General features: G+C 40.0%; 1 protein-coding gene and 1 non-coding gene across 3 annotated transcripts in view; one reads left to right on the plus strand and one right to left on the minus strand.

Annotated features, from left to right (window-relative positions):
• Positions 1-17,422, minus strand: part of Dpyd (dihydropyrimidine dehydrogenase) — an 899,256-nt gene that overhangs the window by 309,726 nt on the left and 572,108 nt on the right. For both annotated transcript variants that reach the window (XM_021158977.3, XM_085835556.1), the window contains exon 15: positions 6,880-6,948. In XM_021158977.3, the coding sequence (XP_021014636.1) occupies positions 6,880-6,948 (69 nt within the window). The remainder of the gene's footprint in view (positions 1-6,879; positions 6,949-17,422) is intronic.
• Positions 16,200-16,306, plus strand: LOC115030827 (U6 spliceosomal RNA). The gene has a single exon (XR_003836387.2). It is a non-coding gene; the product is annotated as a U6 spliceosomal RNA (small nuclear RNA).

The raw sequence follows: 17,422 nt of genomic DNA on the forward strand, positions 1-17,422 counted from the left end.
TGTAAGGTATTTTTTAGACTTATGTATTTAGCAATTGTTAGAAATTTGGATTAGCAGATCTTTGGGAAGCATTTGTACACATATTTATATTATGCCTATGTCTCTTCAAACTGACAATTAACCAGCATGGTGGATAATGATAGCTAAAGCTAATTGGGTACAATCCATATGCAAGGATATTCCACTAAGCCTTTTGTTCTATCTTACTTCAGCTTTAAAACAACTCCAAAAGCTAAGATATACCGTCATGCCCATTGGCAGTTCATAAGCCAAACATAAAAGATTCAAATTACTCATCTCATAGGATCTTAAATGTAGAGCCTGTAACTTACCCAGTGATTTAAATCAATGGGTAGATTATTATTAAATCATTTGTTCTTTAAGTAAAATCCAAATACCACATCTTTTCTTCCATTTTCTGTTTTTAAATATTATCATTGCTTTGTAAAATTGTGTGTGTTTATGTGATTTGTAAGGAGAGGCAAAGGCTATGAGGGAGGGAAGGGGACTAACAGGATCAGGAAGCTAAGGGAGAGGGGAGGGAGGGATGAGGAGAAACAAGGTCAGAGCACATTACAGATGTGTATGGAATTCCCTTATCAGTCTAGTACTATGAAAGCTGAATATGCATCAATCAAAAGCCATTTAGAACACCCCCTAGTGATAGTGAGTGTCACCAACGAGGAAGTCATTGCGAGCATGTCTTGTGCATCAAAGAGTTTGTAGTGACAGAGTCTGAGCTTGAACTTCTCTCCATAGTCTAGTGTTTGCCGTCCATTGATTCTGTTTCCGTTTATATCTCAGTGTGTGCAAACACAGCTTGCCAGTCAAGGATTTGAGGCTATCTGGCAGACACTTGGCATCACAAAGAGAAAGAAGGCACTTGCTCCCCAGCTGGAACTGCCACATTGGATTAAGACAAAATAACCTTTCATCATTCTTGTGGCTTCTTAACAGTTGTCCAAAACAAATTCTTCACCACTTATGGATTAGAGTCTAAACTAGGGATAGGGTTTATTTTTGTTTTTGTTTTTGTTTGTTTGGTTTGGTTTGGTTTTTTGTTGTTGTTGTTTTTTGGTTTTGTTTTTGTTTTTTTTGTTTTGTTTTTGTTTGTTTGTTTTGTTTTGTTTTGTTTTGTTGAGACAGGGTTTCTCTGTACAGTCCTGGCTGTCCTGGAACTCTGTAGACCAGACTGGCTTCGAACTCAGAAAATCCCCTGCCTTTGCCTCCCAAGTGCTGGGATTAAAGGCGTGCGCCACCACGCCCGGCTAGGGATAGTTATTTAAATCTCTCAAATAGTACACACCGGCACGTACTGATCAGCAAAATGATCTGTGATGGGTTTTGGGATGAGTATCCAGGCCTTAAAAATTGGGACAAGACTGCTCTGGGTGACACCCCGGACCTGGGAGACATTTATTTTGCTTCTGAATATGCCTGTTACAGGGCTCACAGGGACTTCAGGGGTGGCTAACTTCTATTTCCAAGTAGCCACAACCACTCAAAAAAGCCTTAGTTGCTGAATTAGTATGAAATGCTAAATAAACTAAATTGAACTAACATTCTGGCTCTTATTAGTAACGAGGATTTTAGTTGCTTAGTCCAGAAGGCATCTACCTCACCAAATAAGAGCAGTGAAAAAGGAAAGGAAAAGGTAGAAGCAGGCACAGGGATGTTCATTGCCCAAGGAGTAGCTAAACTCCAGATTAGAAATCTGTTGGAACTGTTTTCCCCTAAGATTTAAGGCCTGTTCCACAGGAGGAAATGCATGCCTGCTGCAGCAAACCTAGCCCTAAACCCATGGTTCCAGAAGTCACAGCTTCAGCAATGATCCTACTAGAATTATTCAGTCAAATAGATGTAGTATAAAACTGCCCCCATAAATCTGGATATCTCTACCCGTAGATTAATGTAGCTCTCAGATCTCATCAGAGAAGTGTGTGTGTGTGTGTGTGTGTGTGTGTGTGTGTGTGTGCAAGCACAATGGACACTGGCTAACTCAGAAACTCATTACATGTCACAGTGGAAAGGATATGTGTGAGTGGTGTGCTCAGTCACAAATAGCATATCTGTAGTACAGACTAATGGGTTTCAGGTTCGGTAGGAGACTCTGTCTTAAAAGATGGAGAACATCTGAGAAGGACTCTCTGTGTCCACCTATGGCCTTCACATGTACATACATATACATATACATATACATATACATATACATATACATATACATATACATATACATATACATATACATATACATATACATATACATATACATATACAAAACCACTTAAATGTATGCACCCACAAACACACACACACACACACACACCCATACACACACACACACAGAACTTTAAAAAGCTATTGAAATTCTGGGTCAATGAACTTATTATAGATAAATTTGGCGGAGAGTATATGGGTACATTACCCACATCTAGCCTGTATACTTTCTCACATTTGATGGCTTTACTCACCTTCCAGATTACACACTCTCCCAGTCCCAGTCGATACTGCTGTCAGCATATTTACTATGTTAGCTCTCACAGTCTTCCTCTATATGAGACCTAGGGCTAGCCACTGCTTACACAGCTTACACAAGCAAGAACCCCAAGGGACCACATTCCATGTCTTATCAAGGAGCTCTGGCCTTCCGTATCAATTCTGGGTTTGGGTGAAGAATCACACTGCAGGCCATGGGGTATGTGATTGCCCAGAGTAGTAGAGCACACAGACAATGGTGTTGTAGGATTTTACCAAGAGAGACTGGTGGCAAGAAGGATCAGTTCATCCCTTACTCTTCTTATGCTTCTGTGTTACGATGATCTATGGCACTCTCCGTGATGGTGATTCCCTACACCTGAGCACTCTGCTCCGTTTCCCTGGGAAGCCCCGCAGGCTCTCTAGTGCATCATCCTACATTCTTTTTCCTCCTACCTTGGCTCATCTTTTTCATACTTTTCCTGCTCAGGGATATGTCCTTCAATAAGATCTTTTCTCATTAAATATGACTCAATCTCTATTTTCTAAACTAATAGACATTAAGAAAGAAATGGATTCCAGTTCTGTTAAAAATGAATTCAAGATCTTCTTAAGATCTAATACTGGCAGCCTGCAGTAACAACTCAATTTGCCAAGTATCTGATTACATACTTAAGCTGTGAGCACATCTGTGGCGCTCAGATGATTCCTGTGTACTTCTGTTTCACTGCCCAGGTAATTTACACATAGTTCAGGCTTGTAATTTATAAATAAACACTCTTTTGTACTAAATGGGGATAACCAATCAATGTCTCAGAAAAGTAAGAGGCTCCATGAGCTAAGATAAATGAACACATATTACCAAGTTTACCAAAAGTTTCACCATGCTATAAACACCCTCATGGAACTGCTTCTTTTCCATGGTGTCTAAAAAACATGCCAACTGAAGCAAGATAGACAAGAATAAGGTATTGGAAGGCATTTCAAGTGTAAGTTCACTAAGGTTAGAATTAAAAAAGGGCTGGTTTTGTTTTTGTTTTATTTACAAGAGAAAACAGATCATACAGCAAATGAGGATGATAAATTAAGCAGTCTGGACACACAATGTCCTTGAGATGGTTGCATTTAGTTAAACTTAATACATTATTTAAATGTACCTAGTGTTGTGACCCAACTTTTCTGGGAGCATGGAGAAATATGTCTGTGTCTAGGCTCATTTTTAAAGCTATTTGTGTGCTCTGTAAATAGAAACATAGCATATTAAGGTCCCTTGAAATAAGGAGAGCCAATGTCACCCTTATATTGGTTAGTTTTTCCCAATGCTGTGACCAAATACCTGAAAAGAAGTGACTTAAGGAGACAAATCTTTCTTAAGGCATGTGGGTTAGGTGATGAAGCCACCTTGGTAGAGAAGGCTTGGGGGGCAGTCTGAGCTCCATGGTAGCAGGAGGCTGCTTGTTTAGTTTCCCATGGACCAGTGAGAGAGTGGGATTTGTGCTGGTACTCAGTTGGCTTTCTCCTCTCCCCCTTTTATTTGCTCTTGGATATCACCAACACCCAGGGTGGGTCCTCAGATAATTATGTTTCCAAAGGTCCTCATGGACATGTATGTGTACAACTGTGCCTGACACAGGGGACCTGGAATTCCCTAACCCACCTACGGATACGGTTATCTTATCCTCCTCCTTGTACAAAGTTCATTCCAGAATATCCCATTCTTTACTACTGATGTTCTTCAACTGCAGCTCTTTTGATGAGGTATATTTGTCTTTTGGGTTAGCAGAGGCAGTAAGTAGAAGGCTGTTGATAAATTTCTTCAATTACAATCAAAATAAATCCAACCTACTGAAAGGAGAAACTTCATGAAAATGCACACATGCAACATCTAGCTCCTTGCTAGCTCCAAAAGTTTCAGCATAGTGGTGTGGTGTGTGATTCTTCGTACAACTCACAAAGAATTTTCCAGGTTGGACAGTATCCTAACTTTGGATGGAAACATTTTTAATTTATCTTAATGTGAATTTTTCCATTGAGTATACATATACATATCTGTGTGTGTGTGTGTGTGCGCGCGCGTGTGTTTAAACAATAGGTCCATATAAACAAAAGCATTGAGTGAGTAGTTCTTTTTCCTTTTAATAGAGTTATTTTATATGTGGATATAAGCATGTATGAATATATATTTTAATGTGGGTATGAGCATGCAAGAATATAACATAGTGTGTGCAATGGTCAAATGATAAACTAAGAGAAAGTCAGTTCTCTCCTTGCACTATGTGGATCACTGGGGCTGAACTCAGGTCATCAGGATTGGTGGCAATCACCTTAACTCACAGAACTACCTCACAGACCCAAAACTACCCCCCCCCAAAAAAGAAAAGAAATGAAAGAAAAAGAAAAGGAGAAATGAAGAAAGAAAGAAAGAAAGAAAGAAAGAAAGAAAGAAAGGAAGGAAGGAAGGAAGGAAGGAAGGAAGGAAGGAAGGAAGGAAGGAAGAAAGAAAGAAAGAAAGAAAGAAAGAAAGAAAGAAAGAAAGAAAGAAAGAAAGAAAGAGAAAGGAAGGAAAAAAGGAACTAAGAAAGGAAACTGAAGAAGAGGAAGTGACATTGGGAGGGTGACCTAAGAAGGGGATCAGGGAGGATCCTGAGTTGAGTTGAGGATAGTGATATGGTCAAAATACAGTACATACACGTATAAAATTATCAAGGAATAAGTCAAATGTTATATTTGAAATGTTATTGGGTATGTATAATGTAAGGTGTGAATGAAATCCTTTTGGCAACTGCTGCCCCACCTCCACAGGGATGCAAAGGCCTAGGAGCCTTCTCCTAATGCCCTAAGGTAGCCTAGGTCTAACTTTACAAGAAACATGTTGCTTTCATTGACAGTGTGATTGCTCTTCCATGGAGCTATGAGGACTGTTCTGACTTAATAGAAAGTAGACTCTTTTCTCCTCTCTTTGTTATATAGAATTTAGGAAACCACAATAAACAAGAGTGATATTAAAGAATAATACAAGCCGGGCAGTGGTGGCACGTACCTTTAATCCCAGCACTTGGGAGGCAGAGGGAGGTGGATTTCTGAGTTCTAGGCCAGCCTGGTCTACAGAGTGAATGCCAGGACAGCCAGTGCTACACAGAGAAACCCTGTCTCAAAAAACCAAAACCAAAACAAAAACAAAACAAAAAAAAAACAAAAAAACCCAAAAAACAAAACAAAACAAAATGCAAAACCATCTACAATTGCTAATATACTTATAATTACAGCCCTTTGACTTTTGTAAGTAAACTCTCCCACTTAAAAATTAATGTCCATTACTGAAGGAAATGTTTTTTTAAAGTATTTTTATTCCCACAGAAAAGCAGAGAAGCACGCAGCATGATAAAGCCATTTATCATAGTCAGTTTAAAATTGGCAAGGCTCATGCCAAGCGCAGGCTCTGTGGAAGATTTCATGGTCAATTAGGTAAATACATGTATAAAGCAGACCCGGCACAGAAGATCACGAAGCCAATTACAGATCATGTTTAATTTCACCACCCGAAGTCCCAGAAGTAATTTCTCCCTTCACAGTTTTAAAAGTATCCAAGTCAAATGTACAATCAACCATCTTTGCATGCCATAGAGAACATCATGGTATTTTGTAATATCAGGTCAAGTCAAAAGCCTTACTAGGTTCAGTGTTCAGTCTTCAGCATGGTTGAGGGCTCAAGATCCCTAGCCAGGGCTGTCCTCACCTAAGTTGCCTGACTGAATGATTGACCTAAGTGTATTTTTTAAGCATGTATTTTTATGTTTGAATACAAATCTGAGGTTTGTGGTTAGTTGTTTGTGTTTGTGCAAATGGCCGTTTATATTGTGGCACATCACTGATGTATGTAGCATGCCTGCTCACTAGTGTGCCATTCAGCCACAGCCCGTCCTAGCACTTTACACATGCTGGTATTCAAACTAGCACAGTAGTAAATGAACCTTTTATATTTTAAATATTCAAGACTTTTATATTCTGAATCCCTTCTCTTACTGTCAAACTAGTTTGCCTAAAGGCAAGGCAAGATCAAGTTAGACTCTCAAAGGTAGAATTAAATTTTATCATGGCATCCATCATATATACAGTTTGCTTAATATGCAAATGTAGAGTCTGTGGATTCAGAGAATAAAGGGATTTTAGGTACCATGTGAAATCCAGGGAACTGCTTTCATAGAATGAATTCCTTTTAAATTTACATTTCCATCATTTAAATGAAAACACATGGTAAACAAATTATAATAGAAATGCTTTAACTTACATTTTCAATTCAATTTTACTTCTCCTGTATTATTTTTTTGTGGCAGCTTTTTACTTAAAAACTAATAAAAATGAGAGAGGTGAAACACAATAAATACCAACTAAAGAAATTTGTACCTCAGCCATTTTGGAGAGTTCCATCCAGTCATTCTTGTTGTAACTGCACATGATGCTGGCGATCAGGACCTTTAGAGAGAAAAAGAGAACATGGGTTCAGGCGGCCTCCTTACTTTGTGCACATATTAATAACCATAAAAATGCATTTATTATAACAAGCTACATTATAAAAATTAGTTTTTCCAACAGGCTGAAAAAAATAATATCACTAGAAAAGGCAGCCTGGAACAGTGAAGCACCAGAGAACAATTAGACTTTAGACATGTGTGACAACATGCTTAATTACTCTCATTGAATATTTGAACACTTTCTGAACATGTATGTGCCTGCCCATGTGTGGGGAGTGCACCCTGTGCTATTGCATGTGTACATAGATATGCATGCACATGTGTCAGTAGGCGCAAGATTGGAGGGGTACTTGTACAAGCCAGAAAACCTTGAATGGGTCCTTTAGTGGCCACTCCCCCGTTTTTACCTTTCCCTTTTTGATATAACACCTTTTGCTAGCATCTGGGGCTCATCAATTTACTAGACTGGCTCAGCCATGAGTACCTTGGATTTTCTTATCTCCACATCCTGAATGCTGAGATTAGAAGCACAAGCAGCTATTCCCAGGACATTGTGTGACTTCTGGGGATGGAAATTTGGTCCTCATGGTTGTGTGGCAAGCACTGCACTGACCGAATACATTCCCAATCCCCAATTTTCTTAACTTTATTGAGTCTCAACTTTCCCACTTCTCAAATGTTGATTATAATATTAACCTTGTCATCTCAGAAAGTGGCAGTGGGAATTACACAAATTTGTGTGTAAATGTAGGCTCCTGAAAGAGACATCCAATTTCTATAATGCCGTTAAAACGCATATTACTATAATTATTAGCATAGCACAAAGATTTCTTTCATAGGAAAGAAAATATAATGTTCCCTTCAATAATAACATATTGCAAAATGGTTAATACAATTTCATATATTTCTTGAGAACGATAGTTTTAAATTACATTAAATACCTTTACATTGCTTTGGATTTTGGAAGGCTGATGATTTATGCGTAACCTTGCATTAATCCATCAGTAGAGTATATATGGCAGTAGTTACTAGTGTCTGCTACAGAGCCAGGATGTCTATGTTGAAATCCTGTTCTATAATCTTTAGGTCCTGTGCTGAGCAAGGGAGTAGATTTTCTAATTAGTAAAATATGAGTAACATTGCAGAGAGAGTCAAGAACGGCAGTGGCTAAGACTTTGTTCACTTTAATGACACAATGGACATTTTACACGATTTGGATTTATAAACTTATTACATAATTTCAACCTTGTTTTGCCCATTTTTTTTTCTCAATAAAGACCTAAGGACACTGAGTTATAAAGACCACAGCACTACTGAAGGGAAGACCCAGGTTCAGGGCCAGATGGTGCTTCTAACAGTCTATGATTTTAGTTACTAGCTTTTGATGGTCTCATCTACATACTCAGGGAATGCTAGTAAATGCTTTTTTCATTGTGACATGCTTCAGTGAATCTGAGACTGGGGCACCAGGGATTTATGCTGTGCATGAAGTCATGGAGTCTGGTGATAGAATCTGCTAGAAGCCATTGAGCTCCCATCACACACTTCTTATTTACGTATGTGCCTAACATCACAAGGACATGCTGCAAAAGTTAAATACATGTTTGTATCATGGATAGAAATACATTGAGACCACATTGGCAAGAGTTAACACCAGGGAGAAGCTGTCCTTAAAACTGGGTTAAGTTCCTTTGTAGACTCTAAACACCATGGGAACTGGGTTTTTGGGAAGTATATAAATTATTCAGTTTCCTGGTAGGCATACAGTCGGGGCCAGAAACACTAAATAGGTAAATGTTCTCTCACTTAAACATTTAAAATGGTGGTCTTCCAGGTTCTTTATTTCATCCAATTAAAAAAAGAAAACATCTAAGGGATTGTTTAGAACAGTAGTTCTCAAAACTGAATTGCAACCTCTTTTGTGACAGTAGTAAAAGTAGAGTTATGGAGCAGCAACAAAATAATTGTACGGTTTAGGGGTCACCAAAATAGAAGGAACTGTATTAAAGGTTTGCATCATTAAGAAAGTTGAAAACCACTGGTTCAGAAGGACTGTCATGCCTCCTGCCTGAGTGTTTCTTTAGCAGGAACAAATTAGTTTTCTCATCTTATTTCACATAGTTTATATATATATATATATATATATATATATATATATTAATATTTTCCTCAATTACATTTCCAATGCTATCCCAAAAGTCCCCCATAGCCCCCCCCACTTCCCTACCCACCCATTCCCACTTTTTAGCCCTGGCGTTCCCCTGTACTGGGGCATATAAAGTTTGCGTGTCCAATGGGCCTCTCTTTCCAGTAATGGCCTGGAAAGAGAGGCCATCTTTTGATACATATGCAGCTAGAGTCAAGGGGGTAGCTCTAACCGGGCAATTTGGAGGAAGAATGGGGTTCTATCCTCTGTCCCTCACCTATACAAACCCAGACACTCCATTTGGACTTAGATGCTGGCTCCAGATGCCCTGCCCACAGGAAGAGTTTCTTTGTGTGCTATGCTGTGTGGTGTGTGTGCTTTTGAGGTGCCAGGGCTGGACCCATGGGGAGACATCCTTTTATGAAGAGAAATGGTGCAAGAGGCATGAGGGTGGGAGTGGAAGAAGAAGAGGGGGGCTGTAATCAGGTTGTAAAATGAATAAAATAATTAATTAACAAAAAAGAAGTAAAGGCAGATGAGGAATGGAGGATGCCTTTTCTGCATTGTGTAAGCTCAGCTTTTCTTTGATGAAACACAACTTCCATGAGAACATCTGTCCTGTGGTCTTTTCTATAAGGACCCAAAGTCCCTTTTCTAATGTCTTTATCTAGCAGCAAAGGGTCTCTATCCAGACTGAGTCTCCTCAGCGACAAATGTTCTTCGCACCTTTCTAAGTAGTCTTGCTCAGAGATGCTGGCTCACTCTCCAGCTAGACAAAGGACCCAGGAAGAATACCACAGGGACCAAAAAAATCTTGTAGGGCTAGACCTACTATCTCCTGGCATGGCTTTCCATTGCTAAGAAGACTGAAGTAAGGGGAGAAGGAAAAAGAAAAGGAAGATGGAGAAAGAGGAGATGAAGAAGGGCAACAGGAGGATATAAAAGGTGGAGGAAATGAAGGAGAAAGGAGTGAAAAGGAGGAGAAAGGGGTTTATAATAGAACAAGGAAGGAAAGAGGAGAGGGGTGGGGAGAAGGAGAGGATGGATGAGGAAGAGTGTGAAGAGAAGGAAAAAGAAGAAGAACAGCCTTATTCTCCCATGTGGAGTCAGGTAACATTCCAACTCTCTTCTTCATACCCAGAGCAGAAGTAAAGTAAACCACAACAGAACAACCTGCTATTTAGGGATCAAGGGACAGATCAAACCATGGGCCATGTTGCTAGAAGACAAGAATAAAATCCATAAGACACAGTCTCTGAGAGCCAAAAAGAGATATCCATCAGTAAGATAACTCTGTTGTAAGAAAACTGACAGGCAATGAATGGGCTTGGGGTTTTAGAAATGTTATATATATATATTTGGTTTTTCGAGACAGGGTTTCTCTGTATAGCCCTAGCTGTCCTGGAACTCACTTTGTAGACCAGGCTGGCCTCGAACTCAGAAATCCACCTGCCTCTGCCTCCCGAGTGCTGGGGTTAAAGGCGTGCGCCACCACGCCCGGCTAGAAATGTTATATACTTTTTAAACAAAGTAATATTCCCACATATGTGCACAGTTGTTCCTTCACCACTGAAGTCACAGCAAGGCACACATCGTCCTCTCCCATTTCCTCTGAGGGTAGAGGATGGGAAAGACAGAAAGGACAGTCCTGGAGACAGGATAGGGATGGGGGCTTCTGTTCAGAAGGTGGGCGGACTAGACAAACACACTGCCCTGTCACTGACAGCATTCTATGATAGATGCTCTTAACTGGGAACTTGCAAGGCATTTTTTTCTAAATGCCATGTTAAATTTTGATAAAGCTATATATTCTTGAAATTTGTATTGATTTTGTCAGGAAACCTCAAAGTCATCTAGTGCCCTGCAAGTTACCAGGATCAACAGGAACTATAATTGGGTTGGATGAAGACAAATAAATATTGTTCTAGAATTAATATGCCTTCTGTGTGAGAAATCACCCTGCTTACTTAGAGATTAATAAAGGAAAAATCTCTTTAATAGCATGTGTCTGGCTCTGGCTAAGGTCCAAAGAGGAGCAGGCCCCAAATAGCAGATTTTACTAACTTATATACACCTTAGATTTATGCACGTATCATAGGCTGCAATTTTTAAGTACATTGTAGGTTTGAACCCCAAATTACACTTTCAACAATTTCAACAGAGACAGGAGACTGGAAATCTGGCTACTTAAGCAGATAATTTACACAGCAAAGATATTGTCAGGTTTTATTTATGTTGCTTTGTTGTTTGTTTTTATGTTTTTGTTTGTTTGGGGAGGGGCATTTGATGGTTTTGAGGCAGGCTTCATTTCTCTTTGTAGCCCTGGCTGTCTTAGGGCTCACTCTGTAGACCACTCTGTAGGAACTTGTAAGGATGCACCTGCCTCCCAAGTGCCGAGAGACTAAAGGATTGCACACTGTGCCACCACTGCCTGGCTCAGAATTATTCAATTACACCTGGGTTGTGCTTTTCAAATAGTTGTCACCCAGTGCCATCTTGCCTTCCTACAGAATTATGCTTCCCCTGACAACAGTGCAAGCGACTTAATGACAGACCTGGACTTAATGGTGATAACTCACACTGGCCCTTGGATCTCCCTAGATGCCTGGTCTTTTATATGGAGATGGACCTACTGACTGGTTTAAGTCAGAGTTGTCTCTTTTGTTATGGAATAGAGCCGAATCAGAGGTCAGTCTTGGTGAATAAACACTAATAGAAACATTCCCAGCAACTGTGAACTTCAATTATGGTACCGAGTTTTCTTAATTTCTCACAAGTGTGGTCAGTACACTGAAGGGATTCTGGCCAGCTTGATTGAGGTGAACACGGCTTGGGCAACACATGCCCTTCTCTCCGATTGCCTTATCCATGCTAAAACACCTTAGATGACAGTCCTAAAGCAATGCTCATTCCCTTATTTGGCCAGTTCTTCCTCCTGGAGGCTGAGTACTAAAGTCCAGCTTCAAAGTATTGAAGTCCAGCAATCAGATGCCCCCTTTGGCTCACCTGATTAACATGTCCGTTTACATTTAAACACCTCATCCTAACATGGGGTTTCCTCTTTTGACATTATAAACCACCATTTTTCTATGTTCTGTGTCTGTCTCCTCTCTATCCAGAGGCAGTCCTTTGTCCCACTTCAGTATAAATGCCCCTCTTCCCTTTCCCTTACTGCCTTTCCCTTCTCCCTCAACTTCCATCTACATTTTTCTTCACTTGTTCTCTACCCTCTGTCCCTCTGGAGCAAAGAAATCTCCTTTGTGCTGATAAGAACTTGGTCTTGGGGATTCTGGGCCATTCCGATCCTTACATACACTACTTTCTTTTCTAGACATACTGGAAGCAGTCCTCTTTGAGCTAAATTCTACTTTGTATAACTTAATACTTCCTGAGAGAGTTTATTAGTAGATTCTTTTCAGCATTTTTTTTTCCTACTGGAAGTTTCTATTGCATCATTATCACCTAGAGCATTCCGCTGAACACAGAGATCCGCAGTGCTATTGATTCATATGGATTCAGAAGTCGAATGTAGCCTATGTGAGTCTCTCACCGGGGTGAGGGTGGAAGACTATAGGTGGGATCCATACATTCTTCTTGTTAGGAAGGTTTTAATAGTTGTCTAGGCAAGCAAGCTGCACATGTTCTAAACAAGGTCTATCTTCTTGTCCCACAAAGATGGGAAAGAACCCCAGGCTGGGATAATCAGTGGTTGGTTGGTCACACTTGACAGCAATACCCTGTCATAAATGTTAAAAGTTATTGTTACTGGTCCCTAACCTAGACAGTGCACATGTTGAGAGTCGCTTGTGACCATTGACCTCTCATTTACCTCCCTGTTCTGCTTTCAGTGACATTATCAGGGCAAGCAGAGTGGACATAAGAAAAGTAGGAAAATGGAGGTAATCTAGATAGGAAGAAAGACCCATGCTGCAGAACCCTGCTCGACCTGCTCGAATATGTCTGCATGTAAGCACTTAGAAATACTGCATTCCCACTGAACTTCATCAATGATTTAAAAGCAGGATTATTAGGGCTGGACTATCTAGGTTAATAGAGTGCTAACTTAGCAATTGGTAAAGCCCTGGATTCAGATTCATAAAGCACCATAATTAGTTTAAACATTCTAAATGTCTGTATTTAAAACCAAAAGATAGCTTAAAAAATATAGCAGTGTGGTAGTTTACAGATATCACAGTGGCTGTAAAATTATCTTAACTTTCATTAAAACAGACCTGAGGTTTTTTCCGGAATCAAGCTAAAAGGTATTCACTCTAAAAGGAGATGGAACATAATTAAATCTTTCTGTGATGATTAAAAAGTCCTTTAGTGTTTTGCTTGACTCAGTTTTTAATCAAGTAAAAGAGGACAGGCTATTTTGCTTCCTATGAGAAAAGTGAAGTGATGGGGTTTGCCTGTGATGAAGTATCATGCCACCCTACCAGAAATGACTACTCACCGAGACATATTTCTAATCAAAGTTTCACTTAATTTAAGCCATTCCCAGGCTTATCTTTTAATAGTTCATATTTTAAAACATTATTGAACGAGGTGATACATAACAGCCATCACTGTACAATATTTGCACTTTGGCCCTGCCCTGTATTTTATGACAAGCACTCTGGTAGGAAGTTCTCACAACACAAAACAAGCTTCTAACACACATTGACCTTGCACTGTGGCAGCTGCTGAGACATAAAAGTTCTTTTTCCCTTAATGTTCAACCAATATTGCCCAAGCACATACTGTGTGCAACTAACTGTTTTAACTTGGAAGTGACATGAAAAAGGTCCTTATCACCCTAAGTAAGAAATGAATTCACTAGGCAACTGCCAGGTCTGGATTATTGTGATGAAGTCAATATAGAGGAAAATGTGGCAGAATCCTGGGGGTGAGGGGCACAGTCATAAGAGATGGGTAGTTGGTCAAGGGTCCTCTGCATTGTGACCCAAGAGATGAGCACGTTTCTTCCTCTGAAGAATGGAATTGGGAGGAAATTTGCCCTTCTGGGAAGAGAAAAGTGCATGTGAGCACTAAGAGAGGATGAGCTTGGAATGTTCAAACGTCCAAAAGGATCCCAAAAACTTCAAGACAGGACAATAGTAGTATGAATAAAAATGAGGGAAACAGCCAGTAACTGTCACTCTACATATTAGACCCCTGTGGGAGTTTGATGTCCCATGGGAGGTCATAAAAATATTGTCAATGCTGATAAAATGATCCAGCTTGCATCTGTATGAAATCTTCATAAGGAAACAAGTAAGGGCAATAGATGGTGAAAATAGGAATTTCAGTTTGGGTAGGATCTTGTGGTAGCCACATAAATGCAGAGAAGTTAGATCCTAATTGGCTGGTGAGTATTTAGATTCAAGGAGACAAAGATAATATAACATTAAGTATGATTTCTAGACTACTAGCTTGAACTCTGAATTTGAGAATGTAAATTAAATATGAACATGGAATAAAGGCTAATAGGAAGATGAGTGGGAAAACTCAAGGTTCAATTTTAATACGGTCCATGTGAGGTGTTTAGTAAGGATTTCAGTGGGGAAGTCACTGACACGTCCTTGGTATAATTCACTAAAGGGGTTAAGGACAAAGTTATAAAACAAGGAGACTGTAATATAAAATAGCATTTATAGTCAACTGGCAAGGTGATTGGGAACTAAATAGAATAAAGAAGATAAATAATAAAGGGCCAAGGCCTAACATCAAACCACAAGAGAATATGGCTTCATGCTGGAAGTTCTCCAAAATGTCAGGTGTGATTCAGTGTAATGAATTCTGTTGAGAGGTTGGAAAACAGTTTCCTAGAGATTTTAACATTCTATCCTGCAGGGTAGCTTCTTAAGTGAGAAAGTAAACAACTCAAATTAGGTTCAGGAAATGCCTGAAACTGACCAGATTCTCTAGGTTTCTCCCTGCCAGAGTGCACAATAAAAGTTGAGATTCCATCTCAGAAACGTGAAGCTGAGCTACTAAGCAGACTCTCAGACAAGCTACCCTACAAAGAAGACTCTGAGATGAGACCAGCTGCCTGGAAGAATCAGAAACCAGCAGGGTTTCCTGCAAGAGATTTAGACCAACTGAGGAACTTGGAAAGGCTATTTTCCAACCTGTTGAGCTAGTTGCCTGTAGGATGTAAAGTGTACTCCAGGTACCAAGGTTTTGTGAACTGGCATCCTGCTGTGGTGGGGTCTGGTACCACACCTGCCATTGAGTCATTTCTGATCCTTTAAGTAGTTCCCAATAAATCTTATTGGTTTACCAAGCTGGACTTAGGTGGTATCTGTACTTCCTATATAGGGTCAGTAGATATTTTTTTCACTGCCTCCCCAGGAAAATTCTTAGAACAGACAAGTATCTGATAACACAGAGATCTCTGATCACCTTTACAACATGGTTTTCAATGAGGCAGCAAAAATGTGACTCAGACTGGCATAGGTTGAATGAGTAGAATTGAAACATGGAGGAAGGGGGATGAAAAAAAAAATCTCCCTCAAAGCTTTATTGGGATAGTCCTAATTTCAGTTTCTGTTGAACTGAGATATAATATCCTTACAACTTAAGGGAGAAAAGATTCATTGACCTCAGGATTCCAGTTAAAATCTTCCATTGAAAGGAGTCCAAGGAGGCAGGGACTTGAAGTAGCCAGTCATCTCTATACGTGGGAGTAGAGAGCAAAGGATGGATGGGTACATTGCCAAGTACATTCTTTTGTCTCTTGTCTCTGTCTTTGTCTCTCTGTGTCTCTGTTTCAGTTATTCTAGGGTCCAGCTGATGAAGTAGTGCCATCCTCAGGGTAGGTCTTCCTACCTCAATTTACTCAATTAAGAAACTCCCTCCTGGGCATGCCCATAGGCCAACCTCATCAAGGTAATTTTTTGTTCTTGATTGTAGGAAGATGTATGAAGAGGTGAATACAAGACTGTAGGAAGCCCAGTATGAGTCCCTTTTAGTCATGTGCAGTTTTGCATGTTTTTACATTGGTGGAATGATCTAGAAGAAAGTATGAAGATGATAAGAGGTAATGCTGAATCAAGAGTGGTGGGAGGCAGTGTCCTTGGAGAGGGGGAGGGCATCCTATGCTGTTTAACAGGGCAGACAGGGTGCTCACTTCGGCAGCACATATACTAAAATTGGAATGATACAGAGAAAATTAGCATGGCCCCTGCACAAGGATGACATGCAAATTCGTGAAGCGTTCCATATTTTTGGAAAGGATCTTTACCTATCCTAAATCAGATAGGGGACTAATATCCAATATATATAAAGAACTCAAGAAGGTGGACTCCAGAAAATCAAATAACCCCATTAAAAATTGGGGCTCAGAACTGAACAAAGAATTCTCACCTGAGGAATACCGAATGGCAGAGAAGCACCTGAAAAAATGTTCAACATCCTTAATCATTAGGGAAATGCAACTCAAAACAACCCTGAGATTCCACCTCACACCAGTCAGAATGGCTAAGATCAAAAATTCAGGTGACAGCAGATGCTGGCTAGGATGTGGAGAAAGAGGAACACTCCTTCATTGTTGGTGGGATTGCAAGCTGGTACAACCACTCTGGAAATCAGTTTGGCGGTTCCTCAGGAAATTTGACATAATACTACCAGAGGATCCAGCAATACCTCTCCTGGGCATATATCCAGAAGATGTTCCAACTGGTAAGAAGGACACATGCTCCACTATGTTCATAGCAGCCTTATTTATAAGAGCCAGAAGCTGGAAAGAACCCAGATGTCCCTCAACAGAGGAATGGATACAGAAAATGTGGTACATTTACACAATGGAGTACTACTCAGCTATTAAAAGGAATGAATTTATGAAATTCCTAGGCAAATGGATAGACCTGGAGGGCATCATCCTGAGCGAGGTAACACAATCAGAAAGGAACTCACACAATATGTACTCACTGATAAGTGGATATTAGCCCAAAAACTTAGGATACCCAAGATATAAGATTCAATTTGTTAAACGCATGAAACTCAAGAAGAATGAAGACCAAAGTGTGGACACTTTGCCCCTTCTTAAAATTGGGAACAAAACACCCATGGAAAGAGTTACAGAGATAAAGTTTGGAGCTGTGATGAAAGGATGGACCATCTAAAGACTGCCATATCCAGGGATCCATCCCATAATCAGCTTCCAAATGCTGACACCATTGCATACTCTAGCAAGCTTTTGCTGAAAGGACCCAGATAAAGCTGTCTCTTATGAGACAAGGCCGGGGCCTAGCAAACATAGAAGTGGATGCTCACAGTCAGCTATTGGATGGATCACAGGGCCCCCAATGGAGGAGCTAGAGAAAGTACCCAAGGAGCTAAAGGG

This window comes from Mus caroli, unplaced genomic scaffold (genome assembly GCF_978045245.1).
Source record: "Mus caroli unplaced genomic scaffold, Mus_caroli_1 scaffold_3, whole genome shotgun sequence".
Classification (NCBI taxonomy): domain Eukaryota; kingdom Metazoa; phylum Chordata; class Mammalia; order Rodentia; family Muridae; genus Mus; species Mus caroli.